This window comes from Zeus faber (genome assembly GCF_960531495.2).
Source record: "Zeus faber genome assembly, chromosome: 15".
Lineage (NCBI taxonomy): Eukaryota > Metazoa > Chordata > Actinopteri > Zeiformes > Zeidae > Zeus > Zeus faber.
The window spans coordinates 11,937,956-11,955,154 of NC_137194.1; the positions used below are offsets into that span (position 1 = coordinate 11,937,956).

The 17,199-nt window shown below is 43.5% G+C and overlaps 1 protein-coding gene across 1 annotated transcript; it reads left to right on the top strand.

Moving 5' to 3' along the window:
- Positions 1-1,431: 1,431 nt before the first annotated feature.
- On the top strand, positions 1,432-14,939 carry acvrl1 (activin A receptor like type 1). Its single transcript, XM_080016003.1, has 11 exons — positions 1,432-1,639; positions 1,724-1,844; positions 8,242-8,313; positions 8,963-9,208; positions 10,354-10,562; positions 10,667-10,766; positions 10,976-11,122; positions 11,267-11,542; positions 12,134-12,331; positions 13,834-13,964; positions 14,088-14,939. Exons 2-11 carry the CDS (start codon positions 1,775-1,777, stop codon positions 14,232-14,234), a joined length of 1,596 nt encoding a protein of 531 aa, XP_079872129.1. The 5' UTR covers positions 1,432-1,639; positions 1,724-1,774; the 3' UTR covers positions 14,235-14,939.
- Positions 14,940-17,199: the final 2,260 nt, after the last annotated feature.

Here is a 17,199-nt window from a genome sequence, read left to right on the forward strand (position 1 = left end):
TGGTGGTAGCGACTTCTGTTCCCACCATGGGGCGGGGCTGTCGACCGGATGGCTCCCCGTGCCTAAGTCAGGCGGTGGGTGTGTGTGGCAGACTCAGGGACATGGTCAAGCGGGCTCCAGGAGGCAAGGGGAAGTCAGCTTGATAGACTGACGTTCACAGCCTCGGTGCCAGTTGTGGCCAATTAGGCTGACTGGCCAATCACAGCAGCTGGGAAGGGTTCTTATATGTCTGACTGTCTTACAGTGAGCAGAGCCACGGCAGGGAACGTGCAGGAGCACTCCAGGGAAATCCAAGTCTGAGCCCGTCTTTAAAGTTCTCTTTTTTTGTTGAATGTTCCACACTTGAACGTTTTTCTTTGTTTCTTTGCTCTTTGTATTTTCTTGTTTCCCATTAATCTCAGAGACTAATAGGAAACAAGGCAAAATGGCAAATAAATGCTGATCAAATAAGGCATTTAACTTTCTTTTCCAGGGGACGGATAAAGTGAGAGCTCCCAGCTGTGTCTGCAGCCATAGGCCAAGAGCACAGAGATTACAGAGCCTGGGAACCAGGCACACATGAAGGCGCTCTGCTGGATTTTGGGTTCTGATGAGAATACAAGCTCTATGGCAGTGTAAATATTCTGTAGGTCCTACGAGAGTTATTTCGACTTTGGATATTTTTGGAATTGGACAAAGATGTATCCACGGATGGGAGATCTTTCTTGTGTGTAAAGTAATGAACTATTCACTATAATCAGGACAAGTTCAGGTCTGTTGTTGTTGTGGATGGATCAAAATGACGTAAAGGAGAGTTTAAACATTACAACGACAGATAGATAGATAGATACAGATAGATGGATAGATACAGATAGGTGGATAGATATTTTATTCATCCCTGGAGGGATAATTTTGACAATACCCAACAAACCCTAAGAAATAAAGAACAAGATAATCATATTAAACAAGTATTTCTTATTCTTTATAACTTAATGCTATTACTTCTATTTAATAAAAAATATATATATAATAATAATAATTAGAAAAAAATTAAGGATCATGACTCCCCCAACAGGGTGGATGAGACATCTCCACAAAAGATCTTTGTTTTTGTTTTTTTGTTTAGGTTTTTTTCTTGTTTGTTTTTTTGTTTGTTTTGGGGGGGGGTGTTTGTTTTGTTGTTTTTATCGTGAGTGGCATATTTAAAACACAGATGGGTTTAAATCCAATCTGGGCAGATAAAGTGGAATGATCAAACCTGGTTTCTGCCAGATGTAGGCCTGCGATTCCCTCACACCGCACGATTCGTCGAAGCGCTGCTCGGACCTCTCTCCACAATGAAGGGAAAAATGAAAGAAGGGAAAATGGGAGGTTTGCAGGCAACAGGAAAAGCGCTGCGAGAACACATTCCACACAATAAGGGGTGGGACGAAGCGTGTGTATATGAAAATCTCTAATCTCCCCCTCCGATCGGGAACATTGCTAAAATTGCTCGTGCTTGTCGAGATAGAGTCCACCCCGTCTTCAAATCGACAACGCGTTGACCTCTCGAGGCGGAAGAGACTTGCTCACTTTGGAGAGTTTGAGTGAACTTTGCGCGTCGTGCGTAAAAAGACGCGTCGCCGCGGCGGCTCGATGGGACCAAGCCGCGGGAGTGGATGTGAGTTTTTTTTCGGGGGTGGGGGGTTGGAACATCTGTAAATGAGAGATTTCGCCGAAGGAATCGTTTTTTTCTGACGCCTAGGCCACCTATTTCCTCGAGTTTGATACTCCAAATGGACACTTCGGGGAGACTATGATATGGAGGGAGCGCGGCGTGGGCGTGGGCGTCCGTCAACTTGAAGAAGCTGCCGAGTGGAAAATAGGTAAAGTAGCATCACATGACACTGATATCACTGTGGTATTTGAAATACGTATGTACATTTTTTTATTTATCAGTATGAATAAAAACCTATGACGTCACAGATCAACGGTCAACTTTGACCACTAACAAGTATCCAGGTGTTCCAAGCAGGTGGGGAGTCTGGCAGTGGCATTGTGTTTAAAAAAAAAAAAAAAAAAAAAAGGTGGTTAAGAAATGACCGATTTATTTTTTTACAGAGAATTACACAAACTCCACAAATTCAACATGCAAATCGCGATGCATCGACAACTGCCGTTTGTCGATGCATCGCGATTTGCATGTTGAGTTGTGTAGCTGCCTCTTCAGTCGACGCGTCGATTGGAAACGACTGATCGTGACGCATGACATGGGGTACAACTGAAGGGGGGGGGGGAGATTTGAAGAAAGTAAAATTCGTAAACTGTCCCATCAATGGGGTTACTGGTCACTTTTTCTATTTTCTTGATGGTGCGGGGGTTTTCCGTTCTTTATTTCACATTTTCTCCATAAATCATGAATCTAGTACATCCCTATGTACTACATACCCTATGTCCATAATATAACTAACCATGCTGGTACCAATGACCAAACGTAGACTGCTATCAAATAACTGGAAAAAGGAGTTCTGTGTGAAATAGAAAATCTAGAGGCCTGGTTCAAAGGTGTCGTTTTTGGGTCATAATGTGACAATAGATCCTAAATGTCATGAAGTGTGTGAATGCTTGTGGTAGTTGGCATTCCACAACTTCCACCTCCAGCTGGCCAGGAAGAACATTCCATATGTATGATTATTTGAGAGGATGTAGGCCTACCCATTATGGCTACCGTTAGCCATTCATCCCATACATCCTCTTAAATGTTGACCACGACAATGGTCATAAAGAAGAAATCATGGATATCCACATCATATTTGGTGGCTGCATATGGCGTTGAGTGTGACAGTCACTCAGATGTAAGCAAGACGGAAAATTGGATATGTTGCATGGGCAAATTGGAAATTATTAATTGCAAAATAGGGGAAACGAGAGGGAGAGTAGCCTAAATGTAGTTGATTTTTCAACTGATTGGAGGCAAATTAAATGATAATTTAAAAAAAATATAGAACTTTGTACAATCCATATAAATTATTTAACTAACACGATGACATTTATTAATTTTAGCCTATAAATGGCATATGCTGACTTTTGGCATTCCATATATATATATATATATATATATATATATATATATATATATATATATATATATATATATATATATATATTACATTACACACACACACACACACTGTATATTTTATTTTATTTTTTCAAATCTAACCCCCATGCGAGAGTGTGCATGTGCTGGAGGGCTTCAACGCCAAGTCAAGTTCCCTTTCTCACGCGGGTGATTTCCACTCAACAAAGGCAATAAAACGTGACCCTAAATCTTCTCCAAATCTAGTGATTGTTCGTATCAGTTACGCACATCAGCAGCCACACTGAGCAGTCCTTTGTCTTTTATTCTTTCGGTGTTTGTAACTCAATGTGACTCACTCAACGTGCTTGGTCGTGTTAGTGAAAAGTTGACACGGTCAGAAGTTATGGCCTCTCATAGTAGGAAAATAGTAAGTTAGTTGTAGATTTAGGGTTATACAGTCCTCGTGGTACAACCTTTTTTTTAAACGATAAATGTAATGATGCCTCTTCAACGAAAACATATATGAACAAAAAATGACTCATGGTTGTCAATATTGTGTTGTTATTGTTTTTTTTAAATATATATATATATATATATATTTTACTGTATGTTCTGCACTAAACTGAGAACATCACTGAGAACCCAAATTCCTTGTTTGTGTAAACATACTTTGCCAATCCAGCCAGATTTTGATTCCAGAGCAGCGGCCATAGTGTAGCAGCGCTACCTTTTACGGGAAAACAGAGGCGGCTGTTATTTTTTTCAAGGTTGTCGTGGTTTGCGATTTATATTGTTGGAGGTCCAGCGACGTCTGTAAACCACAACTAAACCTTGAGCCATGGATTCCGATGGAATGAGAGATTAGGACGATCTTTTCCCCCGGGGTCACACAATGGAGACAAACAGGGGAGAACAGAGAGAGGAAGCGCGTTGGGGCCTACCAGCCTGTGATGATGCAGGAGGTGATTACATCCTTCCCTCCCCCTCTCTCTCTCTCTCTCTCTCTCTCTCTCTCTCTTTTTTTGTATTCAGACTCTGTGTGAAGATTGAGCGATGTCTCCGAGACGCAGAGAGAGCGAAAGCGTTGTCCTCCTCCTCAGAGAATAACGCGATGCAGTGGGTGGAGCTGTGTTTATGTGGTTTTCTCGACTGGGAACACAGATTATCACCATTGACATGTCGACTACCTGCCACAGGAAACACTTCACAGAGTCATTTATATGTGTTTTAAAAAGTATGAAACCACATTTTGTGAAGACTTCCTTCCCCCATTTGCAGCAGAACTATCAGCAGTTATTTGATTGAATGCACAGATTAGTAGTAGATTAATACATGTTCAAATGAACTAATGTGAATACTTACTACTCAGACAGATTGATAGATACAGACAGACAGATGGATAGACGCAGGCAGACAGACAGATAGACAGACGGATAGACAGACAGACACATACAGATAAACAGTCAGACAGGTAGAAAGACAGACAGATAGACAGACAGATAGATGGATAGACAGGCACATAGACAGACAGACACAGACGGATAGTCGGACACACATACACATACAGATGGATAGACAGACAGATTTGACAGACAGGCAGACACACAGATAGACAGACGGATAGACAAGCCGACAGACACACAGATAGACAGATAGACAGACGGACGGGACTTTGGGAAAGAAGGACGGATGCTCAGTTGATAATTTCCTGTTTGTTCCATTTGCGAGACGCATTAAAAGGCAGATTTCCTGCAGATTTCTACTGATATGTGGAACTTTCACAGTGAGCTTTATTTATTTTTTCTTCACAAATGACGTGTGTGTGTGTGTGTGTGTGTGTGTGTGTGTGTGTGTGTGTGTGTGTGTGTGTGTGTGTGTGTGTGTGTGTGTGTGTGTGTGTGTGTGTGTGTGTGTGTGTGTGTGTGTGTGTGTCAGAATGTTTAAACTGCTTGCTCAGAACAAACCCTGGCTGCGTCGAGCTGATGGGGTGTGGAGCGGTGGGTTTGTGCGTTGCCTTTTGAGAGGTGCTTGTGTGTGTGCTGGCGTCTTATCGCGGGATACCGCTCTTCACCGTTGAGGTTTGGCTGTTTCATTTTTTAATTTTTTATTTTTAATCAATATCGACACATGCAAGAGAAGAAAGAAATCCATTGTTCTAATTCGAAATCGCGGCCTCTAATCAATGACAGATGATGAAGCGTCCATTCCTGTTGTCATGGAATCTGTGAGACGGTTTGATTTTGATTTGATCTGATTGATCTACACGAGCTTAGCTGTTGTTTACTCATCTCCCCAGGCGAAGGAAACAAATCCTCCAGACGACATGTGACTGGAATTTACTTATTATTATCAGATTAAATGCGACCCTAAATGCAGCCCACTTCCAGCTTCTTTTGCTTCTGTTGGCGGTAACATAACCAATAAAGCCCATAACGGGCTGAGGTAAGCCAAGGCATCTTTTAGTTTCTGGAAGATTCATTTCGGGTTCACCAAAAGCCGTTTCCTCCACCCCCACCTCCGTTTTACAGAAGGTTTAGTTGTGAAACGGAAGATTCAGAGGCAGAGTTACTGTGTGTTTTGACCTTTTCCGTCCCGTGCTGCGTTGCTGAAGTAGTTATTGAAATAACTCACCCCACCACTGTTTCTGCCTTCATTCGATTTGAATGTAATTATATGGAATATGCGACTTTTACTTACTCTATTTTCTGAACCACGGTATTCAGTGCCGTTGGAGTTGACACACTCTAGTGCAGAAAACAGATTTCTTAGAAACCAAGTCAAATCATACTTAGTGATACACAGTGTACTTTTGATCTTACGGGAGAACTCATTCCATTATTGCAACAATTTAAAGTGAATACCGTCACATGTAACTGAATTGCAGAAAGGGCAAAAATGAATTCAAACGACTTTAGATTTTACGTTAGAATATATATTCGATTAAAATTGTGAAATGATCTGTCCCTAACTTACAGACAGACAGACAGACAGATATGCAATAGGCAATACAAATCAAGTGATGAATATAGACAATAGAATCTAAATAAGCAATATCCAAAATATGGCAATACAGAATAAACCTAAAAACAAACAGTAAGGCAACAGCTCTGTATCAACAAAGTGTATCGCTGGTATTAGTCGATGAGTAGCTGCTGCATTTCTTTTCCCACATTTCTACCACACATTGTCGCTCGTAATGGATCTATTTTGCATTCTGGGTTGAAGTGTTCCCCCGAACTGAAGAGCGGTTCAGTCCTCTCTTCTTTTTTTTGTTTTTTTTTTAGCAGCGCTGCAGCTTGCGTGACCCTTGGCAGCTCAGAGCTAAACAATGGGCAGACCTGCGTCTACCGGCCAGCCGGGCGCGGCCGCTCAATGGCAGGAAGCAAAGCCATCAATATTTACTCTGCAAGCGGGCCGGGACGGCGGCCGACGGACCCGGAGCCTCGTTGCGTAGAGGAGGCATTTCACCGAGGCTGACATACACACAACACACAGACACTCACACAGGCACGCTCACCCACACACTTGCATACACACACACAAACACACACACACAAACTAAGTTGTCAGATAGAGTGCAGCAAAAGAGGGTTTCCCGCTCCCACCCACTTCAATTACAGAGCGGCAGACAGGCTGGACCCTGGCACCGTGTTGTTTTTTGACATCATCGCTTTCTCAGCGGAGGAAACACAGTTGTGCTGCTGCGGGGACATTTTGGCCGAGGGGCCAACCACACGGGTGCCAATTGGCTTAAACATTACGCGCAGGATGTGGTCTGTAAATCAGTGATGTGTGGTAACGTGTGCCCACGTTACCACATCAAGACGTCCTCAGATCAGCATCCCGTGCATTTTAAAGGGATGTTTTGGCTCCCGACACAGCCATCGCTCCCATCACATTACTCCGCATCCCAATAATTGAATCAGAAATAAAGGCCCTTAGAATTCAGGGTGGACACGGGACATGGCCGGCGGAGGCGAGGAAACACACACACACACACTCTTAGCGATGAAAAGTTTGTCTCTTTTGGAGATTCAGATCTTTACGTGAATGGAACGGTCACAGGCCACTGGGCTTGCGACTCCCAGATATTTTAATTTAGTCAGTAAGTTGTCGGGTGAGAGCTTTAATGTTGTAGGATTTGAGGGTTTGATTCCGGGTGGTCTTTTGAAAGCCGGCAACACGAGCGCGGGTTTGGAACCAAAACCTGAACACCATGAACACCCCGCCCCCCCCGCAGCGGGATTTGTTGCTGTTGCGCTCATGCCCTGGTTTCTAGGTCGCTTCTCAACGCTGCCCTTTGGCGCGATGCCTTTCGAAAGCTCTCTCAGCATCCGACCCCCAAATCTGCCTACAGCGACTTATCCCTTTGAGCCACAGCGACTAAGCGACTGATGTTGTCTCCAGCAGTCATCTGATTGACAAAACAGTGTGACTGGGACGGACAGACTTTTATTTTGTGAATGAGTGAAGGGATTTTCCCATTACCTGGCTGTATCATGTGGTATGTATACCAAACCGTCCATGCTGTACAAGAACATAAATAAAAGTAAATAACAAACAAGTAGGAAAAATGGCCATGAAAACACTTCCTAATTATCCTCAATAAGTGGTCACAATATATATATGTTGGAGTGGACAGGATAGAATCTGCGTACACTCTTGAACAAAACGTCCTTAATCCTATTTGGAATTATATATTTATGAGGTAAAATTGCTCCAACGTTTCCTATTGAAATAACCCCATTGGAGGAGTAGTAACAGGATCGATACAAGTTCTAATAAAAGAGTTTGAACACTTTCTGTCCAGTACAGAGATCCCATCAGCGCATCAGGGTTCGGTTGTTCTGTTCTGGCTCTCGGCTCTTTTCGAGTCTCAGTTCAGCCTGCGAGTCGCAAACAAAACGACCAAATGACTCATTTTCTGGAGTGACTACCCACTCCTGAGTCATGTAATGTAGTAATTTCAAATAGTATTTCATAGATTTACAATCTTGTCTCTTTGTCTCATGGTTCAGTTGGAATTCTCATTTAGCTTTGCTCACTGAAAAGAGAAAAGGGGGGCCTCACATTGGTCCTGCCTGGAGCCTCGGAGTCGCTAGGACCGCCCCTGCAGGCTTCTGCACAAATATGAGAGGAATGTAAGCAATCTCAAAATAAAATGACTGCAATGCTTTGTTTTTGTGTGTCCTGTGTCACAGCGATGGGGAGGTCTGTTGTGATCCAAGCGCTACTTGTCGGGGTGTTGCTGGCACAGTCTGCTGTCTGCGCAGGTGAGTTCAAATAGTTCAAAATAAACGCACGCACACCCACACACACTCACCAGAAAACACCTTGATGAGTCCTGACAGTAATACAAGGCTATCTGTGGATAATATATGGATAATAGGATAAGGCTATATTTGGCTATATTACTGAAATGATAAATGCAGCTTCCCACACAGCCCCTCTCCCTCTTTCACTCAAACCGTTTCTTTCCGTTTCTCTCTCACCTTTCATTCTCTTTGGCACACACAAACTTTTTTTTTCACGTAACACACGCAATCTCACTGAAAAACCCACCTCTCTCTCTGTAAAACCACAAAGCCTCTGCAGCTTTGTGGTTTGTTTTTTTTTCTCCTCCGAGATATCTTGTGTCTGCGAGGAAATGTAGTGAGCCTATCTCCTGGTATTACACAAGGGTTTCCCCTGGAGGAAGCCCAGGTCGCGGTTCCACTCGGCGTATCGCTGGACCCTCTGCTGCTCCTGTCAGAGATGCGGGGGACGTCTCCCGACCTCTCTGGATCCGGACCCGTTCTCCCTCGGGCGGCCGCGTGTCTCTCGTCCCGGGACTGGCGAACACCTCGGTCCCGCTCCGGGTCATGTAACGCCTCTGAACGCTCGTGCTCCCACCGTTTATTTTTCTCTCCCCGCCCCCTCCAGACGCCGACGGAGAGGACGGGAAGTGGCTGTGCGCGTGCGAAAATTTGAAGCACACGTGCGAGGACGGCACGTGCAGAGGGGCCGTCTGCTTCTACTCCTGGGTGAACGGGGATGAGGAGCGAGGCTGCTTCGCCACCACCAACAAAATGGAGCACTGCATGACGTCCTTCAAGAACTACTACATCCATTGCTGCACGGAGGACCACTGCAACGCCTGGACAACGTGGACACAGCCTCCCGCTACTGGTCAGTACCTCAAGATGGTGGGTCATGTTCCGGCGGTTGTATCCATCTACACGAGCGGAGGATCTCAACCTTTGTTATCCTCGGAGACCCCCGCTCGAAACTCCTATCTGACCGGCGAGCTTGGTTTTTAAGCCGAGTTTAATCTTCGGGTATGAGCGCAAGCTAGACTTCCAGACGAACCCGTAGATGTGAACCATGGTCGTGTCTCGCTGAGAAGCAGGCGTAACGAAGCTCCAAAGTCAGCGACCTATTTTTTTTGACCGAGGTAAATGGGCGTGACTATTTTCAAACGGGTCCCACGACCCCTCACGTCAAGATATCACGGTGAAATTAGGATCATCAGAACCGCAAGAGTCTCACCACTTGGGGTCCTAAACACACCGATTATTTTTTCCTTTTTTTTCCTTTTTCCCCTACTTCTGCACGCGGAGGTGCCTGAGCAGTCATGGAATTGTAGAAATTGAGTATGACTACAAAGCTGAGACTCGTGTGAACCCAAAGAGCCCAATTTCATTCATGTGTGAAGAAATATTGGCTCATAGTAACCCTTCAATGTGATGACAGCACTTTTTTTTCACTTGACCTTACTGTATAAAAATGACCTACTGTGACCTCAAGGATAATCACAGCCTCATGAAACTCTTTACCCGGAATCCAGACAGCTGAATTGGTTCTATTGTCGTGGCAGAGAGAGAAAAGTTTACAGAGCATACAATACATTAGAACATATAGTGATGGATTTTGACACAATTTACTGTATATTTGAACTCATGTGGATTTTTGTGGCAAAATTTTGACTATTGGGAAATGTAAACCTCAAATTGTCCCAGGGACTCACGAATAAATAGATGTTGATTCGATTAATATTTACAACTTGTCAGCAATTGCTGACATTCTTTTTGCTCAATCAAGAATTGTCTGATTCAAAGTTTTCCCAATAGAGAATCAGGCCTTGGCGCCCCCTTGTGGCCTCTTAAGGTACATGTCATTTCAGGTTCTCTAATAGACAATGCCAACAGAAAACAGATACTATTGGATTTTTTTCTTCAGAGTCAGTCAAGCCAAAGTCAATTGATCTAACTAAAATAATTGTCTGTTCATTCCTGTTCATATATATTTCTACCAATGGGGAAAAAAATAAAAAGAATGTACAGAGGAACAGCCTGAAGGTTGCAGAAGGAGCGTGGCGCTGTGGGTAGCCGTGCCCCTGATGCTGATGCTCATCGTGGCTGCGGGAGTCTGTGGTATGGTGCTGTGGCTGCGTTCCCAAAGAACACACTGCCGCCTGGGCAGCGAGGAGGACCGCGACGTAACGATGCTCAAAGTGCCCAACGCAGAAGATCCCACATACGAGGTAAGACTCATTAAATAATATTAGAAATCTAACAGCAAGGAATGGAAAAAACAAAAGTGATAGAGGGCCGACTCTGAAAAACCTCTCACCACTCTCTTCTCAAGCACATTTTTGACGAGTTCTGTACGTCAGGGAGTGGGACGGGGCTGCCCTATCTGGTCCAAAGGACAATGGCCAGGCAGATCTCCCTGGTCGAATGTGTCGGTCAGTATTTTTTTCTTCTACCACGTTCCTCAGCTCACAACTCCCTCTTGTCTCTCGACCGTAGTCAAATCCCTATGCACCCATCGAAACATCCCACATCTGCGAAATGGGTCCAAACTTTCCATGGAATCCGTTTCTGTTGCCCCCCTGAGAACTTGTGAAACTTTTATGGATAAGACGTGGGATAACTGTGCCCTTGCTCTCTCCAGGAAAGGGCCGGTATGGGGAGGTGTGGAGGGGCACGTGGATGGGGGAGAGCGTGGCGGTGAAGATCTTCTCCTCCCGGGACGAGCAGTCGTGGTTCAGAGAGACAGAGATCTACAACACCGTGCAGCTCCGGAACGACAACATACTGGGTTTTAATCTTATTAATGATAATGATAACAATAATAATAATAATGGATAAATGGGTACTCTCTGTGATGTCGGAAGAGTATCATTGCAAAATGTCATGTCCTATATCCAGATTAGGGAACATTAAAGTCCTCTCCCATTTGTAGGTTTCATCGCGTCCGACATGACCTCCAAAAACTCCAGCACACAGCTCTGGCTCGTCACCCATTTCCACGAGTTGGGCTCCCTCTACGACTTCCTGCAGTACAGCACCTTGGACCCCGAGGGCTGCCTGAGGATGTGCCTGTCGGTGGCCTGTGGCCTGGTCCACTTGCACACGGAGATCTTCAGCTCCCAGGGCAAGCCGGCCATCGCCCACCGAGACCTGAAGAGCCGCAACATCTTGGTGAAGAGGAACCGACAGTGCTGCATCGCCGACCTGGGTGAGAGAGAGAAGAGTTCCGGGTTACTGTGTGGAGGGGGAAAGGTGATGTGGGAAGGAGGGCTGACTAGAGGAGGGAACGCACCTTACTGTTAGGTGCGGTTAGGTGCTGAGTTAGGTCAAAATACTGAATTTGATATGCTCGAGTTGGCAGCATGTTACCGTTTTGGCCATAGGGCCTTCTTCAGGTCAGGGTTGGACTGGTAACCTGGCATACCGGGCATTTTCCAGGTGGACCGCACCTTGGTGCCGATATAATTTAAAATAAATACAATCATTTAGAGAACGGCCAGCCCATAAACCACGGACAGTGGCCCGTGATTTTTTTTTTTAATGGGGAGACTGTGTCACTCTCTTACCCTCCATCCCCCCCTGTACTTTTACTTAAAGTAAAAGGTCTGAGTAACTTCTCCCACCACTGCTACGCCCCCCTGTCTCCCAGAGGTGGAATTGCAACATACATGCATTTATTTGCACCCCTTGTTGTTATAATGCAGACACTGAGATACAGTGGTCATTCCTGTGGACCTTCATGGTTGGTGATACACCGCATCATAAACGACGTTTCGCGGTCGGTGTCTCTCTCCCTCAGGTTTGGCGGTGATACACTCCCAGTCCAGCGACTACCTGGACGTGGGGAACAACCCCCGCGTGGGCACCAAGCGCTACATGGCTCCAGAGGTGCTGGACGAGAGCATCCGCATGGACGTCTTTGAGTCGTACAAACAGACCGACATCTGGGCCTTGGGCCTCGTCTTCTGGGAAATAACCCGGAGAACCAATGTCAACGGTAAGCATTCATTTGGAGATTTTAAGTGTGTGTGTGTGTGTGTGTGTGTGTGTGTGTGTGTGTGTGTGTGTGTGTGTGTGTGTGTGTGTGTGTGTGTGTGTGTGTGTGTGTGTGTGTGTGTGTGTGTGTGATACTGTACATATACACAGGCACTGTAGAAATTAATGATGTATAGACTGTAAATTTTTTTTGTATTTGACTATTTTTGTTTGGTATCGTTCTGCTATTTGTCTAAATTTGGCTATTTTTATTTTACCATTTTTTCAATTGTAATTATTATTTGATTTAATTTGATTTGTGTGTGTGTGTGTGTGTGTGTATGTATGTGTATATATACACACACTGTATAAATTAATGATGTAGTAAGTACACAGTAATCATTTATAATTTATACACGATATGTATACCTATACCTATCATTTATCCTGTGTATAGGGTCGCATTTTGTATAGACTGTATATATTTTTGTATTTGACGATTTTTGTTTGGTATCGTTCAGCTATTTGTCTAAATTTGGCTATTTTTATTTTACTTTTATATTATTATTATTATTATTATTATTATTATTATTATTATTATTATTTGATTAAAAAAAAAAATATATATATATATATATATATATATATATATATATATATATATATATATATATATATATATATATATATATAATTTTACTGTTAAGCTTTTTTATGCTTATTTTCTGAAGAGAAACCCACCTATCCAATACTCACCACAACACATTTCTTGTATATGTTAATGTACTCTGAGGTACATTATGCTGGAAAATGTTTTTTGTTTTTTTTTGTATGGTGGAATATGTGTAGGAGGCGCTGAGCTCCGTGTCTCTCAGCGACTCCGTGTTTTGGTTTCTGGGCCATCTGTGTGAGGAGCGCAGTCTGTGTCTGTCTCCACTATCCACTCTCCTGATTAGCGCTCCAGTAATTATAAACAGTCTTATCTGGTGTCAGCACTCACCCTCACATAGTCCAGATGCACGTGCACGGTGACAAAACAAACACACGCAGACACACACACACACAGACACACACACACATGCATGCACACACACACGCACACACACAGACAACTGGTGGGCCTTGTAAGAAGTCACCGGGGGAATACGTTTCTTCCCTCGCTCTCTTTTTTTTTTACGCCAACGTACTTCACAGAACTCCCGCTTGAGCCTATCTCGATCTTGAGTCCCAATTATACTATTTCAGTCATATATGCAGTGACCACTGTGTTCCACATATAAAAGAGGAATATTATAGCCAGGTCCGTGCTTATCTCCTACTAAAATATCTCCTAATCTTTTTTTTGTTTTTGTTTTTTTTTTCCTGGGACTTCTCTGGGAATTCTTGCCCTTTGCCATGTGTGTCAATAACACTACACTAGACACTATGACTAAAAGCTCCTTCTTTTCCCCGCAGAGTTACGATAGAAAGCTTAACTGTTCTCTCGTGTATCCCGTTAATGTATATCTTCGTCTCTGCTCTCAGGGATTGTGGAGGAGTACCGTCCGCCCTTCTTCGACATGGTGCCCTCCGATCCCAGCTTCGAGGAGATGAAGAAAGTGGTGTGTGTGGCCCAGCAGAGACCCAGTCTGCACAACAGGCTCCACTCCCACCCGGTGAGCCCCCCTTAATCCCACGCAAACACGTGCCGACTTCATTATACGAAACGAATGGCAAAAATGAATTGACCCGGAACCATAACGCCGGTGTCCTGGCTGCTTGTGTGTGTGCACGCGCAGATCTTGTCGGCCACCGGGAAGATCATGAAGGAGTGCTGGTTCCAGAGCCCGCAGTCCCGTCTCACGGCCCTGCGCGTCAAGAAGACCCTGTCCAAACTGGACCACGACGACGACTACAGCTCAGAGAAGCTCAAGCAGGACCTCTAGACCGGACCCGTGGATGGAAAACAAAAAAATAAAAATAAAAAAACAGGAGATAAAACTCGTATTCCTACAGGACTAGTTGCATAATATTAGCATATATTTGAGCTAGTGACTCACACAGCCGGCGTGTTCTATTAAAACTATTGGCTTTCAGCGCTGCTGTCTAGACGGTCTAGACCCCCAAGGCTATTTTTTTTCGCCCAGCCTATTTTTCATCTGCTATATTTCCTGCGCTTTAAATCGAGAGTGCCAGAAAAGAGAACTTTTCCATCGCTTGGATTCAAATTAAGATGTTGATGTCCATTTTGTTTACTACCAAGAGTTTTCATCTCCAATGGATTTGGACCAGAAGAAATCACAGGACTGTTAGTGGACTGTTTATTCCTACTATCCCAATTGTCATTTAATGGAGTAGGACTCCAATTGAGAGTGGACTGAACAAAATTGCTCTCACGTTTCAACCAGTTGCACTCCTATGCACCACTTATCGAAGGAGTTCATTTGTCATCCTGGACTTATTGCAAGATGCATTTACAGATTTTATTTTCTGAATGGATTGATCCCTCAGAAAATGGCTGAGCACATGAGCAGGAAGAGACTGTCTGCATTTTTTGCAAAGAAAGAGGAAAATATTCCACTATAACACGGTCCATTGTAAATGGAATTAGGCATCCACGGGAATACATTGAAATAAATACTTAAACAGAATATTTATGTTTGATTAGAAGAAAACATCCTTATAAATAAGTAATTTGTATATGCCCTCGTCACAGGATTTTCATCACAATTACTATTAAAACAAAAGTCTCAATCCCAATAGCCATAAGTATAAAAGTGACACATTTTGTAGGTGTTGCTTAAAGTATTTTATTTCTTTTAAAGCGTCTTGGGTGGGAAGCGCTGTTGTCCACCAGTGCAGGTTTCTTATTGACCACGAGGGGGCATCAGAGAACAGTTAAACAGTGCTATTGTTTTCCAGCAAATCTGCTCAGCTTCTGATATTCGCAGTGTTGTTACAAAAGGTGCTGGGTACTTTCGTAAGAATTGAAGTGCCTTCAAATTATCAAGCAGGCAGGCTATGGTCTTTGTTTTGTTATTGCCTTTATTAAAATTAGCACTTGTAGAAAGTGAGTGATCATATTTCACCTGACCTACATCTGCTCATATACATACTGTATATAGGTAGACACACGCACACACACACACACGCACACCATGTCACTTTGCATGAAAAGCACAACATGGTTTTAATCACAGCATATTTATGCCCTGTTTCACCTGTCTACTCCACACATTTAGATGTAAGAATAAAAAGAAATACTTAATGCAAAAATAAGTATGTTCATGCATATCCTTATTCCAAAAACGACATAAACCACGATTTGTAGGCTTTAAATCCAGTTACGGGTTTCACTTAAAGAAACCACAAACTGAACTGTTTTAATCTATATTGAGAAGATTATATATAAGTGAATGGACTGTATAACTTTAAGATTTTATCAACAATGGGTCGTTTCTGAAAATGATAAAACATTAGGCGCTAAGGTGTTTAGATGTATTTCGAGTCTAAATATAACCTTTTTTACTGCATAACCTGTAGTGTGTAGTCTAAAAGAGTACTTGTCATAGTTTAATGCTGGATATCTTATTTTCAAATGATGACATTTATATCATTCATCAAACGCAAGTTCTTCAAAGCTGCTGCAACGAAAAATGATCCACAAAGAGAATAGAAATATTAAACTAACGCATAGTGACACGATATTATGCAACTCCACCTTTTGCACTGGAACACTCTACACTCGGTGTGCGGTGAAAAGTTTGAAAGTTGAATTGTGAATTATATAGACGGGCTCTCTCTCCTCCATGAGTCTGTATGTGCACACATGCCTGTGTGTGTTTTTGTGTGTGTGTGTGTGTATGTTGTCCGTCCGTCTGCCTGGTTGTTGAACAAACGCGAGTGAGATAATACTCCCTCAAAGCCAGAGTCTGTCTGGTCAGTCGGATGAAGGGCTGGCTATTTTTAACAAAACCAGGCGGGTGGAGGGGGTTGTATCAGATCAGAGAGGCAAACCTAACTGTGAGCGCAAAGCCCCTCTCATTCCTCAACCTTTTTCTTCCCCTGCGTATTCCTCTTCGCAGCAGGCTTACCCAGTTGGCCTGTGCCGCAGACAGTACACCAAAAAAAAAATAATACTAATAATACATGGAGATAGATGGAGCAGGAATGATGGTGGAAGGATATAAAGCTACTTTGGAGACTAAGCAGACATGATTAGACTGAAGCTTGAACTGGCGAGTGCACCAGTGAAGGGACAGGTGATAACACAAGGCGCTGATAAAAGTCCATAATGGCCCCAGCCTATCTGACCACATCCTGTGAAAGGTCGGCCTGCAATGGACGGCGTGCCCAGCCATTGGTACATTCCATGCCTTAAAGTGGTAATCCACCACATCATCCGTGTTGCAGGGGTGGATTACGCTGCAAGTCCCGGAATCCCCTTTCGAAATGGCAACTTTTTATTCAGCATCCATCCCCTCGTCTTTGCTCTAAGACGGTCACTTTCTCTCCCAGAAGGTTCGCTTCTTCTGAAGAATTTGTTTATTTTCTCTCTCTTTTTTTTTTTCTTGGCCTCTTGAGGTGGTCAGGATATTCGTCATCATTCGTCTTCGTCCGAGGGTTCTGTTCTTTTTTTTTTTTAATTTTTTTTTTGTGAATTTCACTGCGGCTGCCTTTCGCTTCTTAAGACAATATGAGATAAGATAACGCTTCATTAATCCCTGTGGGGAAATTCAGGAAGAAAAAAGTGTTTTCCACCCAGCCGTTGGATTCCTGTGGGGAAAGGCAGACCCCTGACCAACAATGGAAACAGCATGCACTCTCAAATACATTGAATGGTTGTACCTTGTGAATACCTTATGCCAGCTCGAAAAAATATTAAATAAATATAAAATATGGAATTTTTTG

Excerpts from the sequence above, each read along its gene's own strand:
- acvrl1 (XM_080016003.1), top strand. The coding sequence starts at position 1,775 with ATGATATGGAGGGAGCGCGGCGTGGGCGTGGGCGTCCGTCAACTTGAA. Across the intron at positions 8,314-8,962 it reads ACAGTCTGCTGTCTGCGCAG|ACGCCGACGGAGAGGACGGG; the intron begins GTGAGTTCAAAT and ends CGCCCCCTCCAG. Across the intron at positions 11,123-11,266 it reads CCGGAACGACAACATACTGG|GTTTCATCGCGTCCGACATG; the intron begins GTTTTAATCTTA and ends TCCCATTTGTAG.